The 22,048-nt window shown below is 41.8% G+C and overlaps 1 protein-coding gene and 1 long non-coding RNA gene across 4 annotated transcripts in view; one reads left to right on the top strand and one right to left on the bottom strand.

The window, feature by feature from the left end:
• P3H2 (prolyl 3-hydroxylase 2) overlaps positions 1-15,166 on the top strand; it is a 153,681-nt gene extending 138,515 nt beyond the window's left edge. For all 3 annotated transcript variants that reach the window (XM_001500060.5, XM_070243481.1, XM_070243480.1), the window contains exons 10-15: positions 257-352; positions 1,129-1,279; positions 2,143-2,260; positions 4,860-4,935; positions 9,494-9,634; positions 14,117-15,166. In XM_001500060.5, coding sequence (XP_001500110.1) covers positions 257-352; positions 1,129-1,279; positions 2,143-2,260; positions 4,860-4,935; positions 9,494-9,634; positions 14,117-14,209 — 675 coding nt within the window. In that variant the 3' untranslated portion in view covers positions 14,210-15,166. The remainder of the gene's footprint in view (positions 1-256; positions 353-1,128; positions 1,280-2,142; positions 2,261-4,859; positions 4,936-9,493; positions 9,635-14,116) is intronic.
• Positions 14,237-21,808, bottom strand: LOC138919175 (uncharacterized). Its single transcript, XR_011429151.1, has 2 exons — positions 21,695-21,808; positions 14,237-18,242 (listed from the first exon to the last, which is right to left on the bottom strand). It is a non-coding gene; the product is annotated as an uncharacterized lncRNA (long non-coding RNA).
• Positions 21,809-22,048: the final 240 nt, after the last annotated feature.

Below are 22,048 nucleotides of genomic sequence, written 5' to 3'. Positions count from 1 at the left end.
ATAAATCTGTCAAACAGTTATTTTATCTTTTACACCAAAATTGCCTTACAGCCGATTAGTTATGCAGCAAAAATGTTTGCAGGGAAAAGGCTTTTGGCAAAGATGTCTACAGCAAAGATACTTGCAGTGAAACTACAGGACATGGGTTCTAAGTGTTGACTTTCGTTCTTAGCCCTTCTGGCAGTCAAGGCAGAAAGGGAGACCAGATGAATTCATAGTTATCGTTAATAAAGCATCTTTTATATTTTGCTTCCAGGGCATCATGCTTGTTGGTGATGGATACAGAGGAAAGACTTCACCTCATACACCCAATGAGAAGTTTGAAGGTGCAACTGTCCTGAAAGCACTCAAAGTAAAGTCTGAACTTCTTTTGGGTTTGGGTTTCTGAGTGTCAACCTAGGACCTTCTGTGAATGGCAGATACAGGAAACAGAAGAGTTTAGAATATGGACCTATCAGGGCAGTTGAAAGGCACGAGTATGAAATGGCACCTTCATTGTTGTTGGGTTGTTTTTTTTTTTTTGCTGAGGAAGATTTGCCCTGATCTAACATACCCTGCCAATCTTCCTCTTTTTGTATCTGAGCTGCTGCCACAGAATGGCCACTGACAGAGGAGTGGTATGGGTCTGTGCCCGGGAACCAAACCCGAGCTGCCAAAGCAGATCACACTGAACTTAACCACTAGGCCACAGGGGCTGGCCCTCCTTGATTGTTTTTAATCATTCTTGCATTCTTCCATTCAGCCATCAATTTATCAAACTGTGTATTTCCTAAATTCATATTTGACAAATGTACAATCCCCCTGTCCTCAAGAAGCTCATGGTCTGGTGGTGAAAACATACCCAAATAAGTAATTATTCTGTAACTGCAAGAAGTGTTGTTGGAGAGGAATGAGGAAAGCATCACAAGAGAAGAGAAGAGGGAGTGATTAGTTTCAAATGTTCCATCTTTAATTAGGAAGGGCTTATTTCAATGGCTTATTTTCCTAAAAATCCATAAGTGTGCCTTAGTATTCTCACTGGCCAACGCAGAGATGACCATCCTATACTGGCTTACTGAAACCCAGCGTCTGTTTTTCTCAAGTCCTCCCCTCAATCCAGTGGTATCTAATGTTCTTCTTTTTCTTCAGTTTGGTTATGAAGGCCGAGTCCCACTGAAGAGTGCCCGTCTGTTTTATGACATCAGCGAGAAGGCTCGAAAGATTGTAGAATCCTATTTCATGCTGAACTCAACCCTGTATTTTTCCTATACGCACATGGTCTGCCGAACAGCCCTGTCTGGTGAGATTCCAGAGTCTGAACTTGTTACCTTCTAGCCACAGTGAAATGAGAAAGAAAACAATGCAAAGCAAAGCTCTATTACATTTGACACTGAGGGTTTAGAAGAGCTCTAACGTTCTAAAACAAAAGAAGCTTACGAACTCTTATTTTTCCCTTCCCTCTTTTTCTCGGTTTTGGTCCCCTGAAGTTCCAGAAGACCATTGCTCTGCCTATTTTCCCTTTCAAAGTTGTCTCTACTGCCTCCTTAAGTCACACGGAAAAATGCTTTTCGGCTCTAGGTTTCACTTTTCTGGGATCCAGGAACCTGGAAATTACAGTCCCCATTATGTCCACAAGCACTGAGTGGAAGCACGAAGATGAAGGGATGGTTGAAAGAACTGTTCTTGAAAAGGCAGAGAGCTCCTGACTCCCTGCCGTCAGTATTTCTTCTCTAGATCTCTTCTCCACCCTCCTGAAGAGGGGGCAGGAGTAATGTCACAGGAGTAGACTTTTCCACTGGTGAACTTTCAGCTGAATCAAATCTTTTTTTTTTACATTTCATTTCATCCTCTCCCTTTTATGCCCCCACGTGAAATATAACCTAGGAAATGCGTGGAATTTCTATATGTATGTTTATATCAAAGAACTTTTATAGTTGAAGAGGCAGGTGTGAATTGTCTGTGGTTTCACATCAAGTTCATATCAAAGCAGGACCAGAGTCTCTTGCCTGCTCATCCAGTGTTCTTTCATCTGTTCTGCTGTCTTCTGTCTCCTCAGATTTACAAAGGGCACCAGCAATGGGAGGAGACAGTCAGATTGTCAGTTTTGCTGTTGGAGGTTACTACATTCCATCTCTCATTCTTCCCTGTTCTCTTTTCTGGTAGGTCAACAGGACAGAAGAAATGACCTCAGTCATCCCATCCATGCTGACAACTGTCTATTGGATCCAGAGGCCAATGAATGCTGGAAGGAGCCTCCTGCTTACACATTTCGGGACTATAGGTACAGCCAGCACCTGCTTCAAAAACAAGCTTTTGCCCAACAGCTATCAAAAACCCCTGGGTATTGTGAATAATGCTGCAATGAACATAGGGGTGCATGTATCTTCCAAATTAGTGTTTTCATGTTCTTTGGATAAATACTCAAAAAGTGGAATTGCTGGTCATATGGTAGTTCTATTTTTAATTTTTTGAGGAGTCTCTGTACTGTTTTCCGTAGTGGCTGCACCAGTTTACATTCCCACCAGCAGTGTATGGAGGTTCCCTTTTCTCCACATCCTTTCGAACACTTGTTATTTCTTTTCCTTTTAATCATAGCCGTTCTCACAGGTGTGAGGTGATATCTCATTGTGGTTTTGATTTGCATTTCCCTAGTAATTAGTGGTGTTGAACATCTATTCATGTGCCTGTTGACCATCTGTATGTCTTCTTTGGAACAGCGTCTGTTCATGTCCTCTGCCTATTTTTTAATTGGGTTGTGCCTTTGTTGTTGTTGAGTTGTGTGAATTCTTTACATATTTGGGATATTAACCTCTTATCAGATATATGATTTGCAAATATCTTCTCCCAGTTGGTATGTTGTCTTTTTGTTTTGCTGATATTTTCCTTTGCAAAAGCTTTTTAGTTTGATGTAGTCTCCTTTGTTTATTTTTTCTTTTGTTTCCCTTGCCTGAGGAGACGTGGTATTCAAAAAGATACTGCTAAGACTGATGTCAAAGAGTGTACTGCCTTGGTTTTCTTCTAGGAGTTTTATACTTTCAAGTCTTAGATTCAAGTCTTTAATCCATTTTGAGTTAATTTTTGTGTATAGTGTAAGATAGTGTTCTACTTTCATTCAGCATTATTGACAATAGCCAAGACAGGGAAACAACCTAAGTGCCCATTAACACATGATGGATAAAGAAGATGTAGTATATGTATACAATAGAATACTACTCAGTCATAAAAAAGATGAAATCCTGCTATTTGTGACACCAGGGATGGACCTTGAGGGTATTATGCTAAGTGAAATAAGTAAGACAAAGAAAGACAATTACCATATGATTTCACTCATATGTAGAAGTTAAACAACAAACACATAGATACAGAGAACAGATTGGTGGTTACGGCGGGGGGGGGGGGGGTTGGGGAAGGGAGAGAGGGGAGGGCGAAAGTAGTAAAGGGGCACACGTCTGCCGTGACAGATGGCAGCTAGACTTTTGGTGGGGAACACGATGTAGTCTATACAGAAGGTAAAATATAATGAGGTACAGCTGAAATTTATACAATGTTACGGTCAATATTACCTTGATAAAAAAAGAAAAAAGAAAGAAGTATCTAGGAGTTTTCCTATAGGGATCATTGTTACTGTCAACTTATGCTCACAAGGAAACTAAAATAGAGTTATGCATTTAAGAATATATGGGGGAAGGAGCCAGCCCCGTGGCACAGCGGTTAAGTTCGTATGTTCCACTTCTCAGCGGCCCGGGTTTGCTGGTTCAGATCCTGGGTGCAGACATGGTACTGCTTGGCAAGCCATGCTGTGGTAAGTATCTCACATAAAGTAGAGGAAGATGGGCACGGATGTTAGCTCAGGGCCAGGCTTCCTCAGCAAAATAGAGGAGGACTGGCAGTAGTGAGCCTAGTGCTATAATCTTCCTCAAAAAAAAGAAAGAAAAAAAAATCCTTAAAAAAAAAAAAAGAATATATGGGGGAGAAAAAGGAAACTAGAAAGCTGACCTGTTTTGCTTATCATATTCATCTCTATGAAGCAGTGATTCTCAAATAATCTAAAGCAGCTGCCACAACCAAGAAGCAACTTTAGCATCTTGTATTTTTATCTTAAAAACCCATGCACATTTTGTTGCATCCTTTCCACAGAGTCCATTTTGTTTTACTACAAAAAGTAAAGTTTATAGGCTTTTTTTTTTTTATTTCGTGTCTTTCACTGAAACATCCTTGTAGTATGTATATCTCAGTCTGAGAACACAAGGGTCTGGGGTCTCAACACACATCAGGATCTTATCACATCACTTATCTATGTTTACATTTTGTGAATTGGAAACTGGAAACTCAGGAGAAAAAAGATGTTTTCTCTTATTAAGATATTTCAATGTGTAAAGAGAAGAGTCAGGAGTGGTAGTCACCATGTGTGTAATAGTGTGTTAATTGTTACTACACTATGCACCATACAAAACCATTGAGCGCCCCCTATCTGCAAGGCTGGGCTAGAACCCCTTGGAGCTCTCCAGCTAGTTGGGGGAAAAAATACATCATTTAGAGTTACTAGTATGAAAGAGAATAAGAGACTTGTAAGTAGTGTGGGTGGGTTCAAAGGACTAGGTTAAATCTAGTTGGGTTTCTTGGAAAGAAGTGAAATGTGAGATGAGGTTTGAAATATAATTAAAAATTTAACAATAGTCGAATAAATATAGGCTTCAGGGCTATAACCAAAGCTACATTTGATCCTACTCTTGAGGGTTAAGAGGCTCAGTTATTTCAATGTCTACTTCAAAGGAAATTTGCTAATCAGGCTGCTCAGTTCATCACTAGTTTTCAATGTTCTGTGGTACTGTTGTTGTCAGCATATACCAGAGCAGATGGTTCTGCTTTTCCTTGTGTAGTGCTCTCCTGTATATGAATGATGACTTTGAAGGAGGAGAATTCATATTCACTGAGATGGATGCCAAGACTGTGACTGTGAGTAAACCTATTCTTGCAAATTTATTTAGCGTTTTTTATCTCAGTTTTGCCATTTTCCAAGGACTCACAGACTGTTGGATTTCAAATATTTCTGAGCTCAGGAGTTCAAGAGGTGGAGAGAGTCCTGGTAAACTTATAGATCATAACATGTTAGAAAAGGAACCATCAATAAAAATCTTGTAGTCTGTTTTACAGATGAGTAAACTAAAGAATAGAGACATTAGGGATCTGCTCATCACCATATAGCTTGTTAAGTTAAATTTCGAACCAGAACCTGGGTCTTCTCATTCTTTGTCAAGTAATCTGATGGAAACGTGACAACACCAGTTCCTAAATCACCCAAGCCTAGGACAAGTCAAATGATTCTACAGATTGGCTTTTAAGTAACCTGGTGTTCTATATGCGTGGATTGAGGATTGGCCTCCAGATGCCTAGTTATCAAAGTTAATGTATATGTGTGCATGTATGAGTGTGTATGTATGTACATATATGTGAATGTGTGTGTGTGTGTGTGCACAAGCTTTGGATGAGATTCTAAATATGCCTTTACAGGTAAAAGTCAAAAGTTAAATTCAACCACCATCTTCCTAAGCAAACCAATGCTTTTGGAAAAGCAGCCTACTTAGCACTTATAGACCATATAGCCAGCATCCTTTGGTCTTTAAGCCAAAGAGCAGACACCAGGGTAGAAGAGCAGGTTGTCTCATTGAGGAGGTAATCGAATTATAAATAGGTTATGAGATATCTGTTTCCTCCATACAAAATCTAAATAGTTGGGGCATGTATGTGATAAACTTCAAGGATTTTGCATTATATAGGTGATTAACACAACTTTTTCTGAGTTTTTTGGTTTTCCCTTCATATTTTGCAGCTTTTTCTCAATAGTGAAACACCCATATATTATTCATGACATGCCACTGGAGCAGGAGCAGATGGTATTCAAAAACTATATGTTATTGGGTTTAAAGGGGAACCCTGTGGGGATTCTGGTTAAAATTGTCCAAAAACATTGTCATAATTAAGAATAATAATTCACGCAATTTAGTACAATAATATATATTTAAAAAGTCATGATGCCTCACACGTTTTTGTAAAAAGCTTTTAATATTTCATGCTTCATGATCTGGAAAATTAAATCAAGATTGATAATCCGGGTTGGAATTTAAAATCCTCATACAGGGCCAGCCTGGTGGCTCAGTGGTTAGGTGCACAGTTCTGCTTCAGTGGCTCCGGATTCTCTGGTTCGGATCCCAGGTGCGGACATGGCACTGCTTGACAAGCCATGCTGTGGTAGGCGTCCCACATATAAAGTAGAAGAGGATGGGCATGGATGTTAGCTCAGGGCCAGTCCTCCTCGGCAAAAAGAGGAGGATTGGCAGCAGTTAGCTCAGGGCTAATCTTCCTCAAATAAGTAAATAAGTAAAATCCTTATACAAAATTCTCATTTTTTGAAGAGCTATGTGCAGAAAGCGTTTGCTTTCTGAGCTCTGCTAACATTGAAACTACGGTTCAAAAATGCTTGCATCTCATACAATTGGAAGGAAAATCAGACAGGTGGTCAAAAAGATTTCTTTGCTTCTTCTCCATCTAGTGGCCAAATTTGGAAATGCTCAGTGTTTGAAAAGAAGTGATGCCTGGAATACTATGTATGAATCAGTAATTCATTAATTGTTGAATGCAAGTTAACTGGAATTCTGCTTTTTAAAGATGGGAAGGCAGATAATATTCTCCTTTAATAAATCTATACTTTTAAGAGGAAAGTGCAACTATTTTAAAAAATACAGAATCTAACCACCCCTCTCCCAAAAAAAGTAAAACAAAAATCAATTTAAACAACGTTTAAATTCAAGTTGAGAGATATATTTTGCCAAATTAGTTCTACTTCATATTAATGCATATGGCAGAGCTCTTAGAGCATTTTGTAGATAATTAAAATTCTTAGGTCACCAGTCCCAATAAAAAAGAGAAATGGATTGGTCTGGCCCCGTGGCCGAGTGGTTAAGTTCACGTGCCGGATCCGCTGCAGGCAGCCCAGTGTTTCGTTGGTTCGAATCCTGGGCGCGGACATGGCACTGCTCATCAAACCACGCTGAGGCAGCGTCCCACATGCCACAACTAGAAGGACCCACAACGAAGAATATGCAACTATGTAGCGGGGGGCTTTGGGGAGAAAAAGGAAGAAAAAAATAAAATCTTTAAAAAAGAGAAATGGATAGTTTTCCCTTCTCTGTCTCTGGAGGGACAAATGAAGCAGAAATTACCCTAATTTGGGGATACACCAAGGAATAAAAGCCTTCTAAGTCCTTTACTTCGGAAAAAATCTCTAAATTGTATAATTAACTGAATGGCAGCTGAAACTTTACCTTTATTCAAGACAAGTACGGTACAAAGGCGTTTCTGACTTTTAATCATCTCTTACATGGAAAACAAAAGGAATTTTATCATATTTGGAAGATACGTGATTATTTCCACAGCAGCATTTATTTGTGAAACATGAGTATTTAGGGATTTTTGGTTTCTCTGCACAAGTTTGAAAAAGATAAAATTTCATGAGTTCCATTTGCTTCATGAAAAATTAAATTCGATAGAATGGAGCTGTGTTCCAAAAGTATGTCTACAATCATTTATCTATTCTTCAGAACATATTTTCCTGTAGAAGCCAAGTCATAAATGGAGCTTATGTGTTCCTCTGTCTGCTTTATAGCACGTGATGCTATAATTTGATAAGATTAGGCCTGAGATGCTTGTGAATCCACACACCGGTAATCAATTCCACCTGCTTCAGGCACTTGATGGTTTCTTCTCCTAAATATCCCAAAGTTCTTCACGTAAAAATAGTTTTTATGCTTCCAATTCCATCAGAGAGAAAACATTAAATTGTCCCCACACCCTTTCTTTAGTACTGTTAGATGTTGTTGCCAAGTCTTGGTAACCACAGAGACGCAGTGGGAGCCGCGTGAGGTTACGTAAGTCCTGCCCAGCACCAGGGGGTGAGCAGCCCAGAAAACTTGACCCTCTAGATCCTGAAGCCACGTATAGGAAGGCTTCCAGTCCTACTTCATATGCTTCAAGTGTCATTTATTTTGCTGTTTCTATGTGGAAATGTACAAATTCCTTCTCCAGAAAAAGGAAATTAGATTGATTCTGAGGACACTAATAACTAGTGAAATTTCTAGATTTATATCAGAAAAGTCGCTTTGGTAAAGCTATTTAAGAAAAGAAACTCTAGCAAAGACAAATCACTCTTCAGTTATTGTAAATAGAGTAACTAGACACTGACTGCTTTTCTCCACTCTTTCTTTTAACACACACCGCGCACACACACACACACACACCCTTGGGTCTCAGACTTTTTGACTCCATGTACCTTTGACCTTCTACATGTAGGTCACACAGTCTGGGCGTACCTATGTGAGGTAGCATCCAAGGGCTTCAGGAAATTTTCCAAATGTTCCTCCTGAATCCGGCAGTGAAAAACTGAGCCATCCCATTTTATGGTGAAGGAAACTAATGGGCCTGTATCAAACTCGAGTCCATTCAGAAAATAGCTAGTTATAACAGGCCCATCCTATCAAACAGTGAAATGATGGGTACCACTGTTTTGCTTGTACTTTACTTTTCTAAGCTCTACTAGGGAATGAATAAGGTTTCTGTTTCTCAAGAAAGAAAAATGAGCTCTCCTTACATCAGACACTTCTTTAAACATGGAAGCAAGACCTAATATTGAGTTGCTTAAGCTTGCTCACCTTGGAGAGCCTACACATCTGATCCAATCCCCTGGCTCAGGGCCCCCAGCAGTTGTTTCCTTCTACCCTTTTCTACCTAAGTATTAGTGGACAGCTCCACCTGAGCAATGCACAAGCTTGGAAGGACTGTGTCAGTCATCTCAGAGCCCTGGAGGCCATGGAATGGGTCACCCCAAGGGGTAGTGTGTTCTCATCATTGGAGGTAATAAGTATTGTCTGAGGACCAGGAAGATTGTAATGGCAATTAAAGTATCATATGGGATTAGACTGGACTTTTTAAAATCTTCGTATTGTGAACAGTTCACAAACCATAAGTGTAACATTAAGGAATTAGAAAGGGTGTACCCATGGAACCACTACCTAGATCAATAATAAAAATTTACCAGCACTCTAGATGTCCCCGTGATTTGTTTTTGTCACTCCACAAATATTAAATGTACATCTTCCTTATGCCAGATTCTGTGCTAATGCTAAAGTTAGAGAAGTGAATTAAAAGAGAGCCTTTGCTTCCGTGGAATTTGCCAGCTATCAACAGAACATATATTGAGCAATTACCATGTGCCATGGACTGTGCCAACCATTTTACCTGAATAATTTTATTTTCTGAATTAGATGTTATTTTGACCTTAACCTTGTTTTACAGATGAGGAAATTGAGACAATCTGTATGTTCTTCAACCCCAGGATTCTATTATTCTTTGATTAAAAACTTGACCCAAATAATCCCACAGAAGGATAGAGAAGGAAGAGGGATTGTAGAGATGTTCATGATATGGGAATTTAGGGTCTAATTTTCACTTTCTTTCTTAGGCCTCTATAAAACCAAAGTGTGGGCGTATGATCAGCTTCTCATCTGGAGGAGAGAACCCGCATGGGGTGAAGGCAGTCACCAAGGGCCAGAGGTGTGCTGTGGCTCTCTGGTTTACCTTGGACCCGCTCTACAGAGAACTGGTGAGTGTCTGACCCCCCACCCCCACCCCAGCAAACCAATTAGGTGCCCCATAGGACTGCTTCATAAACTGATTTATCCGAAAAGTCCTTTAAGTTGTTCTATAACCTTTCAGGGACCTTACGGATCATGAAAAAAAATTGTTACAGAGTCCTTTCTCCCTCGTTTCCAACCCTGGCTGTTTTCTAAGCAGGAACAAATTTTCCTCATCAGATCCATGACCTAGCGATTACACATCTAATACTTTGTAGTGTGAGTTTGAGGGAAAGAAGAGAGGCCATGAAGGCAATTCTTAATCAGATGGTTCTAATAAGGGCCTGTGTTTGCAGAAATAGATCCGTCATCTTTGGCAGTCTCTAACTAGTCTTGAGCTTATTAACAAACTGTAGCATCAGGAGAGAAGAAATACTTTCTACGGGTCCCCAGGAAAACTGATTTGTTTTCTCAACACATCATTAAAAAGAGCACTGAATAATTTATGAAACATATGTAGAAGAAGGTGAGGGAACCTGATAACTTATTGTTATTTGTTATTATTAAATTAAATGTTAAAATATTATTATTATATTAGAAGTAGCTGAGGACACTTGGCCTGGATAAGAGACCATGATCTCCTCCTTCTGGATGCCCTCGGGCTGAGGTTATAGTCTCTATCTGTGGAGCTGCAGACAGATGAATGAAGACCAATGAGGAGAAGGCCTGGGAGGAAAATTTGGTTTCACCGTAATGAATAACTTTCAAATCGTCACTGCAGTTCCGTGGGGTTGTCTGCTCCGCAAGTAGTGAGTTCCTCATCCCTGGAGGACTCCAGTCAAAGCCTCGGCTGAGATTGAAAGGAACCTTCATAGCAAGGCTGACATGGATGACTTCAGAGTCTCCTCCAGCCCCAAGTATGGATGAAGCTATGAAATTCTAGTCTTTAAAATGACATTCCACCCAATTTTCCTCTTTAGATCCCTGAATTGAAGCCAATTTCGTCAGAAACCGTTAAAAGTTAACTCCTCTTTGTCATAAACTTTTTGCCATCGAACCTAACTCATGCAATTTTTTAGGCCCACATTCTTTCATATATTTAACAGGTGTTTACGGGAGACCTACTATGTGGTGCCTGGAAACTCTGCCAGGTAGACCCTGGGGGTTCAAGGGTGCTTGACCGCGAGAGGAGCTTGGAGAGCTCAATGAGGAAATAGACAGTGAGAAGACAGCAGTAGGCATTTTGTAGGGGATCAAGGAAGATATATATAAGCTCAGTCCTAAAAGAGGGGAAGATGATAGCCAGGCATAGAAAGAGGGAAGAATGGTCCTGACAGAGGGAACAAGGCACACAGAGTTCTGAAAACCTCAAGGGCCCTAAGCAACCTCCTTCACCTGTAATTCCGTTCTTTCCTTGTGCTTCTTCACCTCCAAAATGTCAGCATCCCCGCACAGATTCCTTCTGTACTAAAGAACCTGGGTAAATGAGAAGACTGTGAAGACAACAGGCTGTTGAAAAATTGCCTCACCATTTTCTCTCTTTAGTGTTCAATTCCGCAAACAGTTAATCTATTTCATTATTCAGTATCCCAGTCCTCTCTTCCAAGATATTTTCTACCAAAATACACTAACACAAGGTAAGTTCTCTTTGCTGCTTTCTAACCAAGAAACATCAATGCTAATATCCCTCCTCTGAAGGGAAAGTTTTAGGAAACTTCTCCAGTCTCCAGGCAGTAGCGGCATCTAGTGGCCACAGACGAAAATGACCAGAGCCTCTTCAGCAAGTACTACGAAATCTATTCTACACTGTGATTCTCAGACCTTGCTAGACACTGGAATCACATAGGGGTCTTTACAGACTACTGATATCTCGTTCCCACCTTCAGAAATTCTGGTTTAACTGATACCGGATGTGTTTTGGAATCAGAAATTTTAAAAGCTCCCAGGTGATTCTAATATGCAGCAAAGTTTAGGAGTCCCTGTTTTAGGCACCTTTTATCAGATTGAATCCCTCAGCCTATGTAGAAGTCATTAGACCTGGCAGATTTCTGCCCTTGTTATAGGGCAATTCTCAATTCTCAAGGAGTATTTAGCACTGTAAACTCTTAATTATGCACCATATTAGAAGCCTCAATTCCTTGTAGACAGAATTCCAGCTCTTGAACTTCTTCCATTCAGAAGAGATGTGGTCGCAATAGTCTCTTGTGGCAGTCAGATCTGAAAGTTTTATACGTATTTTGTTAAGCAGCAAGTTGTTCTCCTCATATTCATAAAGTAGGACTTGGGAATTTTATTTAGACATCATGACAGCAATTTAGTATATTTGGTTCTTTCGGTTGCCTTATGTTGACATCATTTTCAATTACAAGCTCTTGAATGAAAGGGGCTTTGTTTTCAAGTCATAAAGTATGTAGTTATTTTTATAACTTATTGTGCTAGGGACTGACTACCTGTAGGGAATACAAACCAGGTAAGACATAATCCCTATTTTTAAGGAGTTTGAAGTCAAAGTGGAGAGATAGTAAGAGATCTGAGTAATTAAAACACAAGGCAAAATTTGGTAAGAATTACAAGGGGCAAATGTACAATGTTCAAGGGATATAAAGAAGGAACCAGGAAAGGCTTTACTGAGAAAATGGCAGTTGACATGAGCCTTAAAGGATGAGTAGGATTTCTATAGAGACATTTTAGACAGAGAGAACCCTTCATCCATTTATGCATTTATTCATCAAATACAATGCAGCTCTTGCCAAATGTCAAATGCTTTTCTGGTCACTGGAAATACAGCAGTGACCAAAAAAGACAAGATTCCTTGCTTTTATGGAGCTTTCCTCTAGGGGAAGAAGAAAGACAACAAATAAGTAAGAAGATAAATAACTGGAAATTTTCAGATAGTAATCAGTGATGTGTGGCAAAGGAAACAAGGTAACCAGTTTGAGAATAAAGGAGTGGGGCTGGCAAACTGTCAGGGTTCTCTGGACAAGTGACAAGTGAGTTGCCACTGGAGTGACAAGAAGAAGCTAGCTGTGATAAAGGCCTTGGGAAGGGTATTCCAGGCTGAGAACAGGCTGCAAAGGCCCAGAGAGAAGATGCAGCTTGGAGCGCTCAAGAAACAAAGAGAGCCAGAGCGGCTGGAACATGGTATGCAAGATGGAGAGTGGTCTGAAAAGAGCACACAGAGGAGGTAGGGGTCAGACTTGATAGCTGGTTAAGAAATATGAATTCTATGCTAACTGTGGTGGGAAGCCATGTGCCTTCCCCCAATGTCCCCCAGTCCTGGGGAATTACAAGATATGAAAGATGGCTTTAGCTAACATGTTGTAGACTAGAGTAGTAAAAGAGGTGAAAAAACGTGGAAGGTTTGAGATGCCATTTGGAGGTAGACCAGCTGGAACTGCTGATGGAGTGACGTAGCGGGCGAGAGAAAGCGTAGGATATGGAAGCCTCCAGAGGGACGTTCAGCTAGGACTGGGGAATTCTTCTGAGAGTGCTGTATTCAGAGACTTTGAGGGGAGTAGGAAGCTGCCGTGTAAGCTGAGGTGAGAGAAGACCAGGTAAGCTCAAGAAGAGAGAAAGGTCTAAATCAGACAATTCCTTGTAAGCATACCCAGAAGATCAGACCTGGAACTTCAAGCAATAGGAACCCATGCAAGCGTTGTGAGCAGTCAGCAGGAAGGTGATGTGATCACGATTCAGGTGCAAAGGGTCCCTCAGAAGCCTGTGGGAATGGAGTGTGACACAGGCAGACCAATTTGAAGTTGTTGCCGCAATCAAGTTAAGAGATCCGTGAGCCTAAACCAGTGGTTCTGAAGCAAGAGCACTGTTGCCTCCAAGGGCACATTTGGCAATGTGTGGAGACATTTTTAGCTGTCGCCACTTGAGGGGAGGCTGCCTGTGGTAGGTAGAGGCCTGGGATGCTGCTGAACATCCTACAATGCACAGGACAGACCCCAAAACAAGGAATGTCTGGTGTAAAATGTCACTAGTGCAAAGGTTGAGAAACAGTGGCCTAATGAAGTCAACAGTAATGTGCACTGAAGAGAAAGGGGCAAAAACAGGAGATAGCACAGAGAGGACTAGGTGATTTATCAGATGCTGGAAACCATGGTTAGGCTTTTAGGGCAAATGCGTGAGCAGTGTCAGTCCCTACTGAGAGAGCAAATTTGTGAAGGGGAACAGAGCATGTTTGTCAGGGAGAATATGGTGAATTCAGCTTGAACACTGAATTGGAGAACTGAGTGGGAGATGTCTATGAGACCACAAAGTAGAAAGGGTAGTGCAGTTGAATATACAAGACTTTTTCACAAGAGAGAAATCTTGGAAAGTACTTGCTTCGGACATAGGGAGGTCAGGAGAAGGCACTGTGTAGGGATGAAGATGAGGTTCAATCCTTAACTGGATTTCACACCAATCCACGAACATTTGGATACCTGGAAGTGTTTGGGAAGCATCTGCCGCTGGGGCTGATTATTATGCTTGTGACAGACATGTGTAAATTGTCTTTTTTGCAGGAGCGGATACAGGCCGATGAAGTGATCGCAATCCTGGATCAAGAACAGCAAGGGAAGCATGAACTGAGTATCAACCCCAAAGATGAGCTATAAAAATGAGAAAGAATGTTCTATGAGATATTTATTTAAATTGTTAATCTTATGAGAACCTTTTTATTTTTGTACAGAGCCATAGTATAAATTAACAGGTTAATATGAGTCACAGATCTCCCTTCTCTTCCTAAGGATGCTTGCTTTGCCTCTCTCAGTCTGTCGGTCTTGATTTTTCATCACTTCATCTCTCAAAGTCTAGTCACCCACTGCCCACCACACACACACACACACATGCACACACACACACACAGACACACACACACACAATTCATTTGCTGCAGATCCAAAAGCTCCAGCAGAAAGAATAAGCCCGTTCTTGGCAAAACTACAGCTCTCATGCGTGCTCCAGTTCTAAAGTTAGCATGTGACTTGGACTCAGAAGGCCTTTCTGGCTCTGTGCCTTCCAGCACATCCCCTCACAGTGCTGACAGCCATGAGTTTGAATCTGAGGATCCCTTGGCGGGGTCCACACTGCCTCACGGATCACTGGCCTGAGAGTCCCCAGCCTCTGAGAAGGAACTGCTCGGAGGAGTTCTGCATGAGATGGAGGGCCCCAGCCTTCCAGGGCCTTGGTGGAGTCTTTGGCTCTGGTATTTTCACCAGAGAACAAACTTACACTGGAAGCTTCAATTCACTCTCCGCAGTGCTCCAGAAAGGACTGCCCTATGAGTTGTGTCTTTAAAACAGTTGTATGGGGTGGAAGAAGAAAGGCTCTTCACCCCAATGCCTTTGGAAGGAAGTCTTTAATCCCTCCTGGACCAGGGCGCCATTGCCCCCGTGCCTGAGAGTGGGGTCCACTGGTGAGAAGGGGCGCTTTGTTCTTAAGTAAGAAGAATGGATTTCTGATTGATTCCAGTCTTCATCTGCATATATTTTGGTGGCCTCTCCTCTTTGCGGCTGTCCAGCACACGGATTCTTGCTTGTGTCTGATTTTAAATAAAGGGAGCCTTATTTTAATATCTGGCATTTATTTTTCTTCTCTCAAATGTTTGGTTTATCTTCAGGTAATGGTTTTGTAGTCCCACAGGAGCTTTTGGGACAGCCCAGGGGCAATGTTGGGCCATGACTAGTCTTGCTGAAAGGTGCTCGAAGGCCATCAAGAAGGTGGTAGAATTGCTTTTGAAGAAATAGAAATGGTTAGGAAACAGAGGTGTTAAACCAGGGAACATCTGGTCCCTGGTGCCGATTCTAAGGAAAACATTTCAAAGACATTGTTTGGGATGGGCTGGTGCGGTTCTAGCCTAGGGAAGTCTACTCCACTAACCATTGGGCTCACCTGCCTCTGGGATGGGCAGTGGTAGAGGTAGCAGCCCCTAAGAAAACCAGCAAATTAAAACATTTTCTAAAAGTCACATTTACTTTCTGCCCCTTATGGTATTGCTTAGTGGTAAAAACATTCATCCTTTGAGACTGAAAAATTGAGTCATAGTGATTTATGTGCCATCTGCTTCCAGTTGCATTTTCATCATGGGGGAGTGGAAAGAACATTGCATTATAATCCCAGCCCTGCTGTGTGACCTGGAGCTAATATCTTTCCCTCTCTGGGCTTTGGTTTCCTCTGAAAACGACATAATTAGTTGTACCTATTTCCAAAAGCCCTCCCTTTTACTCTAAATACAAAATAAAGCAAATAAAAAACAAAAACAGGGGACCGGCCCCATGGCCCAGTGGTTGAAGTTCTGCGCGTTCCGGTTCACAGGTTTGGATCCTGGGTGCGGGCTTACTCCGCTCATCTGTCATGCTGTGGTGTCATCCACATACAAAATAGAGTAAGATTGGCACAGATGTTAGCTCAGGGCTAATCTTCCTCAAGCAAAAGAAAAAAAAAAGAAGAGGATTGGCAATGAAAGTTAGCTCAGGACGAATCTTCCTCACAAAAATAAAAAATAAAAAAACTGATTTAAAAAAATATTCACAAATACAACCAAATTTACTTCTATTAACATTTTGAGAATTGTGAATGGGTTCATTGTGTGTACATGTGATTTTAAAATTTTAAACCTAATTTAATTTTAGGGCTGAAAGTTCCTGAGCTTTGCAAAGATCGCTTCCTATTTGTTTGCTGTCTCACCGAGAAGTGGTTGCTGGCACTCAGATTTGCTGATAGAAGGATCTGGGCAAGGATCTGATTTCTGTTTTCTGGCAACAGGCATCAACAAGGAAACCAGTCTTTGGCTCCTTGCAGCTCCCGCTTCCTGGGTGCTGTGGGCACTCGGGGAGAGGCAGGGACCTCAGCCCTGATTCTGATGTCCAGCCCCATGGAAAGTGAGTGGAGGCCTCATAGATATCATGGTGTTAAATCCACATCTGGTGCCGTTGCTGACAACATGGAGTAGTTATTCCCGTTTTGCAGGTTGTCCGTGTTGCTTTATACCTGAGACATCATGTATATGCTAAAGCATTTATTTTGTAATCTGCTCCACATCAAACCTTACCTAATTTCATTTAAATAGTTAGGAAGTGTCATCAGATGACTTTCAAAAAAGTGGAGCTCAGAAATTGCAGTCTCTGTGCTATATGGTCCCTTGTATGGAAGGTTAGAGAAGCCCAATCGAATTTTTGTAGGTTTTAGAACTGAAGGAGTCTCTTTTAGTGTTGAAGTTTAGAGTTTTTGAGTTGAAGGATCAATTCTGAAGAATTAATCACAAATCAGTTCCATCCTTCTGGGAGGAAACTGAAGCTCAGAGATAGGAAAGAGGATTCCATGATTACGGGATTTGAGCAGGCAGAGCCGGGGCTGCTGGACTCAGTTCTGCGAGAACACCTGGCCGGGGTACGTGGGCGCTGGAATCCTGGCACGGGGCACCATCCACTAGAGGAAGCAGCGCCTTTTTCTATTTGGCCAAAGATGGTGCTTGCTCACCAATCTATGCATCTGCACGGCTTCGTCTGTCTACAAGGGGTGCCTTTTTCTAATTCACTCAAAAGTGATGTGTGTGAGGCAGCCTGGGATAAAAAGCCCAATGTTTATAACTTCAAGTCTGAGACTCCTCATCTATGCCACTTGTCTCGATGCCTATCCCGCCCTTGTGTTAAAAGCCTGCAGTTTTACAAAGCTTTTATTTTCACCTGTATTATTGCATTGCATGCTTACAACACAGAGCATGTTCACAGGCTAGGAACCCCAGGAGGTATTCTGGGCATGGATTATGATACCCATTTTGCAGAAGAGGAAATGGAGAGCAGTGAAGGGAGGTGACAGCCTACAGTCACTGAGCTTGGAGTGTCCATGTCTGAGGTGGAAAGCACAGTCTTTTGAACAGGAGGGGAGAAAAAAAGCACCAAAGTGGTTTGCTCCCTCGGCCATGCTTCCAGGCATATTAAATATAAAATAATACATTAATGCAAAGAAAACCTAGATTTTTACGAAATCTAAACATTTTCTCCTATTTTTCTGCTGAGTCATGTATGAAGGTGTATTTCCCCTTCTCTCCTCTGAGATATATTGACTATGGGTTGCATCATTCAATTAGACAAGCCCCATTTTGGAGCAAATACTGTGTGCCACGGACTCCTTTCATGACGCTCACAAAAGGGAAGAGGATTCTAGTCAGGTGTCGTTGTCCTCTCCCTCCAAGGCAGAATGAGTCTTGAACCTAAATTTCTTCCTGAGAAAACACTGACACAGGGTAGAGTGATATTCTTGGGTGTGCGAGGTACTTTCTTCAGAGCACTAAATGTAAATTGTTTGACAAGGAAATTTTAGTTTTAATGCAGTCTTCATCACCACTGTGCACTTAGCAATTTTTGGCACTTACTCAGCTGAAGAGAAGCCATGGAATGAGTCAGTACCATTTAATAATATATACCTATGAATTTAATTGAAGTACAAATGCTGAATTATTTCACATAAGACAGCCACAGGGAACAACTCCCTCACTGACGTCAAGAAAGGCGGTAATGGGGGCCACCTCACCAGTTCCGTCTGCCAAAGAATTAAACATTCTGAGGTGACTGACGATGGTATGGCTGAGAAGTGGGAAAAAGCTGAATTGTTCCCACATCCAGAACTCTTCAGAGAAACAGGAGCCATCTGGCAAAAAAGTCCAAACCACAAGTTAGACTGGGCCCAGGGTTACAATCCCTCTCCACCTCCTGCCAGGAAGCCTGTGATGTGACCTCCTCACCTAGTCCCACAGCCCACCCACAAATCCTATACTCCCGGATAATTTGGTGTTTCCAGCGTGAGACGTAAGGGCCCGTTTTGTTTGGGACCTGATTGATTTCTTCAGACACATTGAGACAGGTAACGTCAACCACTCTTTGAGCTCACCGCTGGGTTGGGCCTGCAGACTCATGCTGTCAGAGCTCCCCCCTGTTCACCTCCCCCAGGTGCATCACGATGTTTTCTGTGCCCGCCTTTGACTTCTGAGGCCAGGATGACATCAAGTCTGGAACAATCTGATCATCGATCTTGGCTTGCTCTACAATGGATGGCATCAGCCATGTGAAAAATCACCTCTGCCTTCAAAGATCTTGTTAAGGGCCCACAAGAAAAATAACCAAACAAAATGATCCTGCCCTCTCTTTTCCTGACACGTTGCTAGGGAGGAAAATCTGAATGCTCTGTTCTTTCAATGTACAACACACCTTTTCTGGCCACTTTATATGATACATCTAGGGGGAGAGAGGGATAAAAGATGAACAAGACAAATCTTGCCCTCCCTTTCCTTGGTAGGCCACCACAGAAGAGGTCGAGGATAGAGTGTAGTTTGACAACCTTTCCACCTTAACAGTCCTTCTAGGTCACCCGCTCTGGAAAGACTGACCCCTGCTTTCTTCATCTGAGTCTCCACTTCACCAGTGAATTGGATGTCATCCGTCTATCTGGGACTCTTTCCTTTGGCCCCTCTTGTCAGATTTAGACGCCTTCCTTCTTGACGGCAGAGTGATGGCATAGCCCCTGGAAATCCTCTCTAGACTCTAGTTAAACTCTCCTTCCCCTTCCCAGTTGATGTTTTACCCCTGAATTGCTATCTGATGGTGGGTGGAGATAGAAATGGGGAGCAGGCAAGAAACATTACTTGCTGTGTCTCATCTTTTTCCACTTGTAAATCATATGCCCCATTGTTTCAAAGGGTTGTAATCATGGTTGGCATTTATAAAGCATTTTTATGGTTGAGGCTCTTGGCAGTCATACGTAACTACACAATTATCTTGAGAGACACATCGGTGCAGACTTCCTTTTGTAAACAGGAAAAATGAACGGTTACGGGGAAAGTGGTATAGTAAAGCTCTGGTCATTCATGAATTTATAACTCAGACAGTGTTTGAGTGGCTATTCAGTAGTAAGTTTAGGGAGGTATTCAAAAAGAAATAAGATTCCATCCTTTCTTTTAAGGAATTCAAAGTGAAGTGGAAAAATAGATGTAACAAATGAAAAATATAAAACAAGGTAAGTGCTGTGACAGAAGAATTATGATAGAGGCGGGTACAAAAAAAAACATGTGAGTTCAGAAGGGAGTGGTTGGGAACGGGGAAGGCTTTACAGAGAAGGTGGCAGTTAAGCTGGGTCTTGGGTGCTGGTTCTGACACCGATAAGCAGAAATGAGCCAAGTGACCTTTCATTTCACGACAGTGTTCTCCACTGAAAGACTGTTGAGTTTGAACTGGGTGTTTTCTTGGGTTCTAAAATAGAAGCTTTCAGAAAGGGGGGGAGCATTCACATTTAAAGTTGGTGTTTTGGAGGTGGAGTGGAACGGGATCTCTTCCACAGATTCTCCTGGGAAAGCACTTTAATGAGTGTTGGGAAAATCCAAATAAATACCAGCTTAAAAGGAAGTTTTATTTTATTCCCTTGTGAGGAGGTGTATTTAAGTGGGTGGGGTGAAGCTGTCAAGGACCATGCTTCTTACTGAAAAGCAGAGGAGCAGCTGGTGTCAGAGAAAGCTGAGGTGAACCCTACCGGTCAGACTAAAGTCAACGAGCTCTCCCTGGGCATTTCTCTCTGCCAGTGAGTCCAAGAAACTGTTTGTCCTCTGTGCACTGGAGCCAGTTCACTCACTCCAATCCTTACACTTTCATCTCAGAAATGGCAATAATGAAGATATTCCAGCCTACCTGAGGATATTCAGGTGTGTTGTCTGAAAAGCCTAAAGCATTTGGTAAAATCAGTCAAGCTTTTAGTAAAACCAGAAAGTTATGCAATGCTGTAGTAAGGACATCTCTTTCAACGTCAAACAGGGAACAGAGTTTCAGAAGCTTTGGGAATTCTTGGGAGCAAACCATCTCTCCAACAGGAGTTAACAGGGCCTGTGTGCCTCATTTAAAACCAAAGAGCTGAATAGGATGTCATGCAATGTATCCGATCCTACTTATTGTGTTTGTCCTCTGTACCTGATTTTGGCTTGTTAAATTTTGCAAAGGCCTTTGAAGCTCTTTAAGCAATCATACTGCTTAGATTTAGAATAAATTGCAGAGTCCCTGAGGCTTAGAAACCAACTTCAAGGCTTCTGGTCACAGAGCAATCTTCTAGGCTTTCATGATATTTCAGTGTTTATCAATGTTTCCTGGAACAAACACTGGTATTTTTATTGTATTTGAAGTTCAGAGTTTCAGGACATGTTTTTCTCACAAGATAATATGAATTAGAATTATACTTCTTTGAAGTTAATATTGGTAATGTAATAAAAACTGTTTAGTTTTTTCCCCTCAAAGTCCAAGATAAAGGTGTCACGAGATCTTTCAGCACAATTGGGTTGTGAGTAGTCTTAATTTGCAATGTTTTCCACCTTTAGCTACTTCGTACCAAGTGAAGAACAGACACGAAGGCCTTATTGGACCTCCCTTGACTAGATGGAATCAAGATTTCTGGGAGGATGTTCCATTTTCTTTCATTGTTTAGCCTTGTGGTCACTAAGCATTTCACAACATCTCCACAGACTGGACCATTATTCACATGTAGGGAAAAAGAAACCCAGAGTAGATGAACCATTTGACCTAAGTCAAAGTCATAGTAGATGTCAGTTTCCGAGTAAATCTAAGTGATTGTACTCTTTAAGGACATTTTGCAGTTCTAACCATTTTTTATGAATAGCTGGGAGGCAGGAGGATTTATTATGAGCTTATCTAACCCAGGTCTCACCCCTCCTCCACACCCCAGTGGAAATCCAGAAGGAGGCTACTGTCTTCGGGAAGACGGTCGCTACGGCCGCTCTGAGTGTGCCAGGTCTGATTGCAGCTCTGCTCAAACATGCTCTCGTTTCCTCACGGGGAGCTCTTTGAGCCTCCTCTGAACTTCCAGGCCGCAGGGCTGAGCACAGGGGACAGATTTTTCTTCCAGACGTTTGGCTTCTGAGTAATATTTTTTGTCTCTCAGGGTAATAAAAGTGCATCAGATGTTGCTCCCTGTACCATGAACTTTGTTTTGAAGGCCCAGTGAGCTACTTCAAAGGCTCGGCACCAAACAGAGATGCTGTTCCTGGGGACCCTGCTCTATCGAGGTGTCCCATCAACTTGGGACACGTTGCCCACCAAGGCACTTACCAATTAAAGACTGGTTACCAGTTATGTCAAATATAACAAATTGGCATACTGAAAACTTCAAACCGCCCTGCTTTCAGAATCAGTGTAGAGTATACATCATGCTTTGAACTCTGTGGGGAAAAGAAAACGCATCGTTTACCTGCAGAATGATTTACAAGTTAAATAGAACCCTATCTGAATAGCCTTCAAAGCTCAGCATAGAGTGCCTTTGGTCATTGTTTATCTGAAGTCAACATTGAACTGTCCGGAGCTGGTTAGACCAGGAAGGTCGAGCCGTGGCGGACAGTCAGAGAGAATCATAGTCACAATAAGTCTTTGTATTTATAGTTCAGTGCATGAAGCAACTGCAAATAA

Source organism: Equus caballus, chromosome 19, assembly GCF_041296265.1.
Source record: "Equus caballus isolate H_3958 breed thoroughbred chromosome 19, TB-T2T, whole genome shotgun sequence".
Taxonomy (NCBI): Eukaryota; Metazoa; Chordata; class Mammalia; order Perissodactyla; family Equidae; genus Equus; species Equus caballus.
The sequence above is the reverse complement of the archived record's forward strand: the minus strand, read 5'-3'. Positions and strand labels throughout refer to the sequence as shown.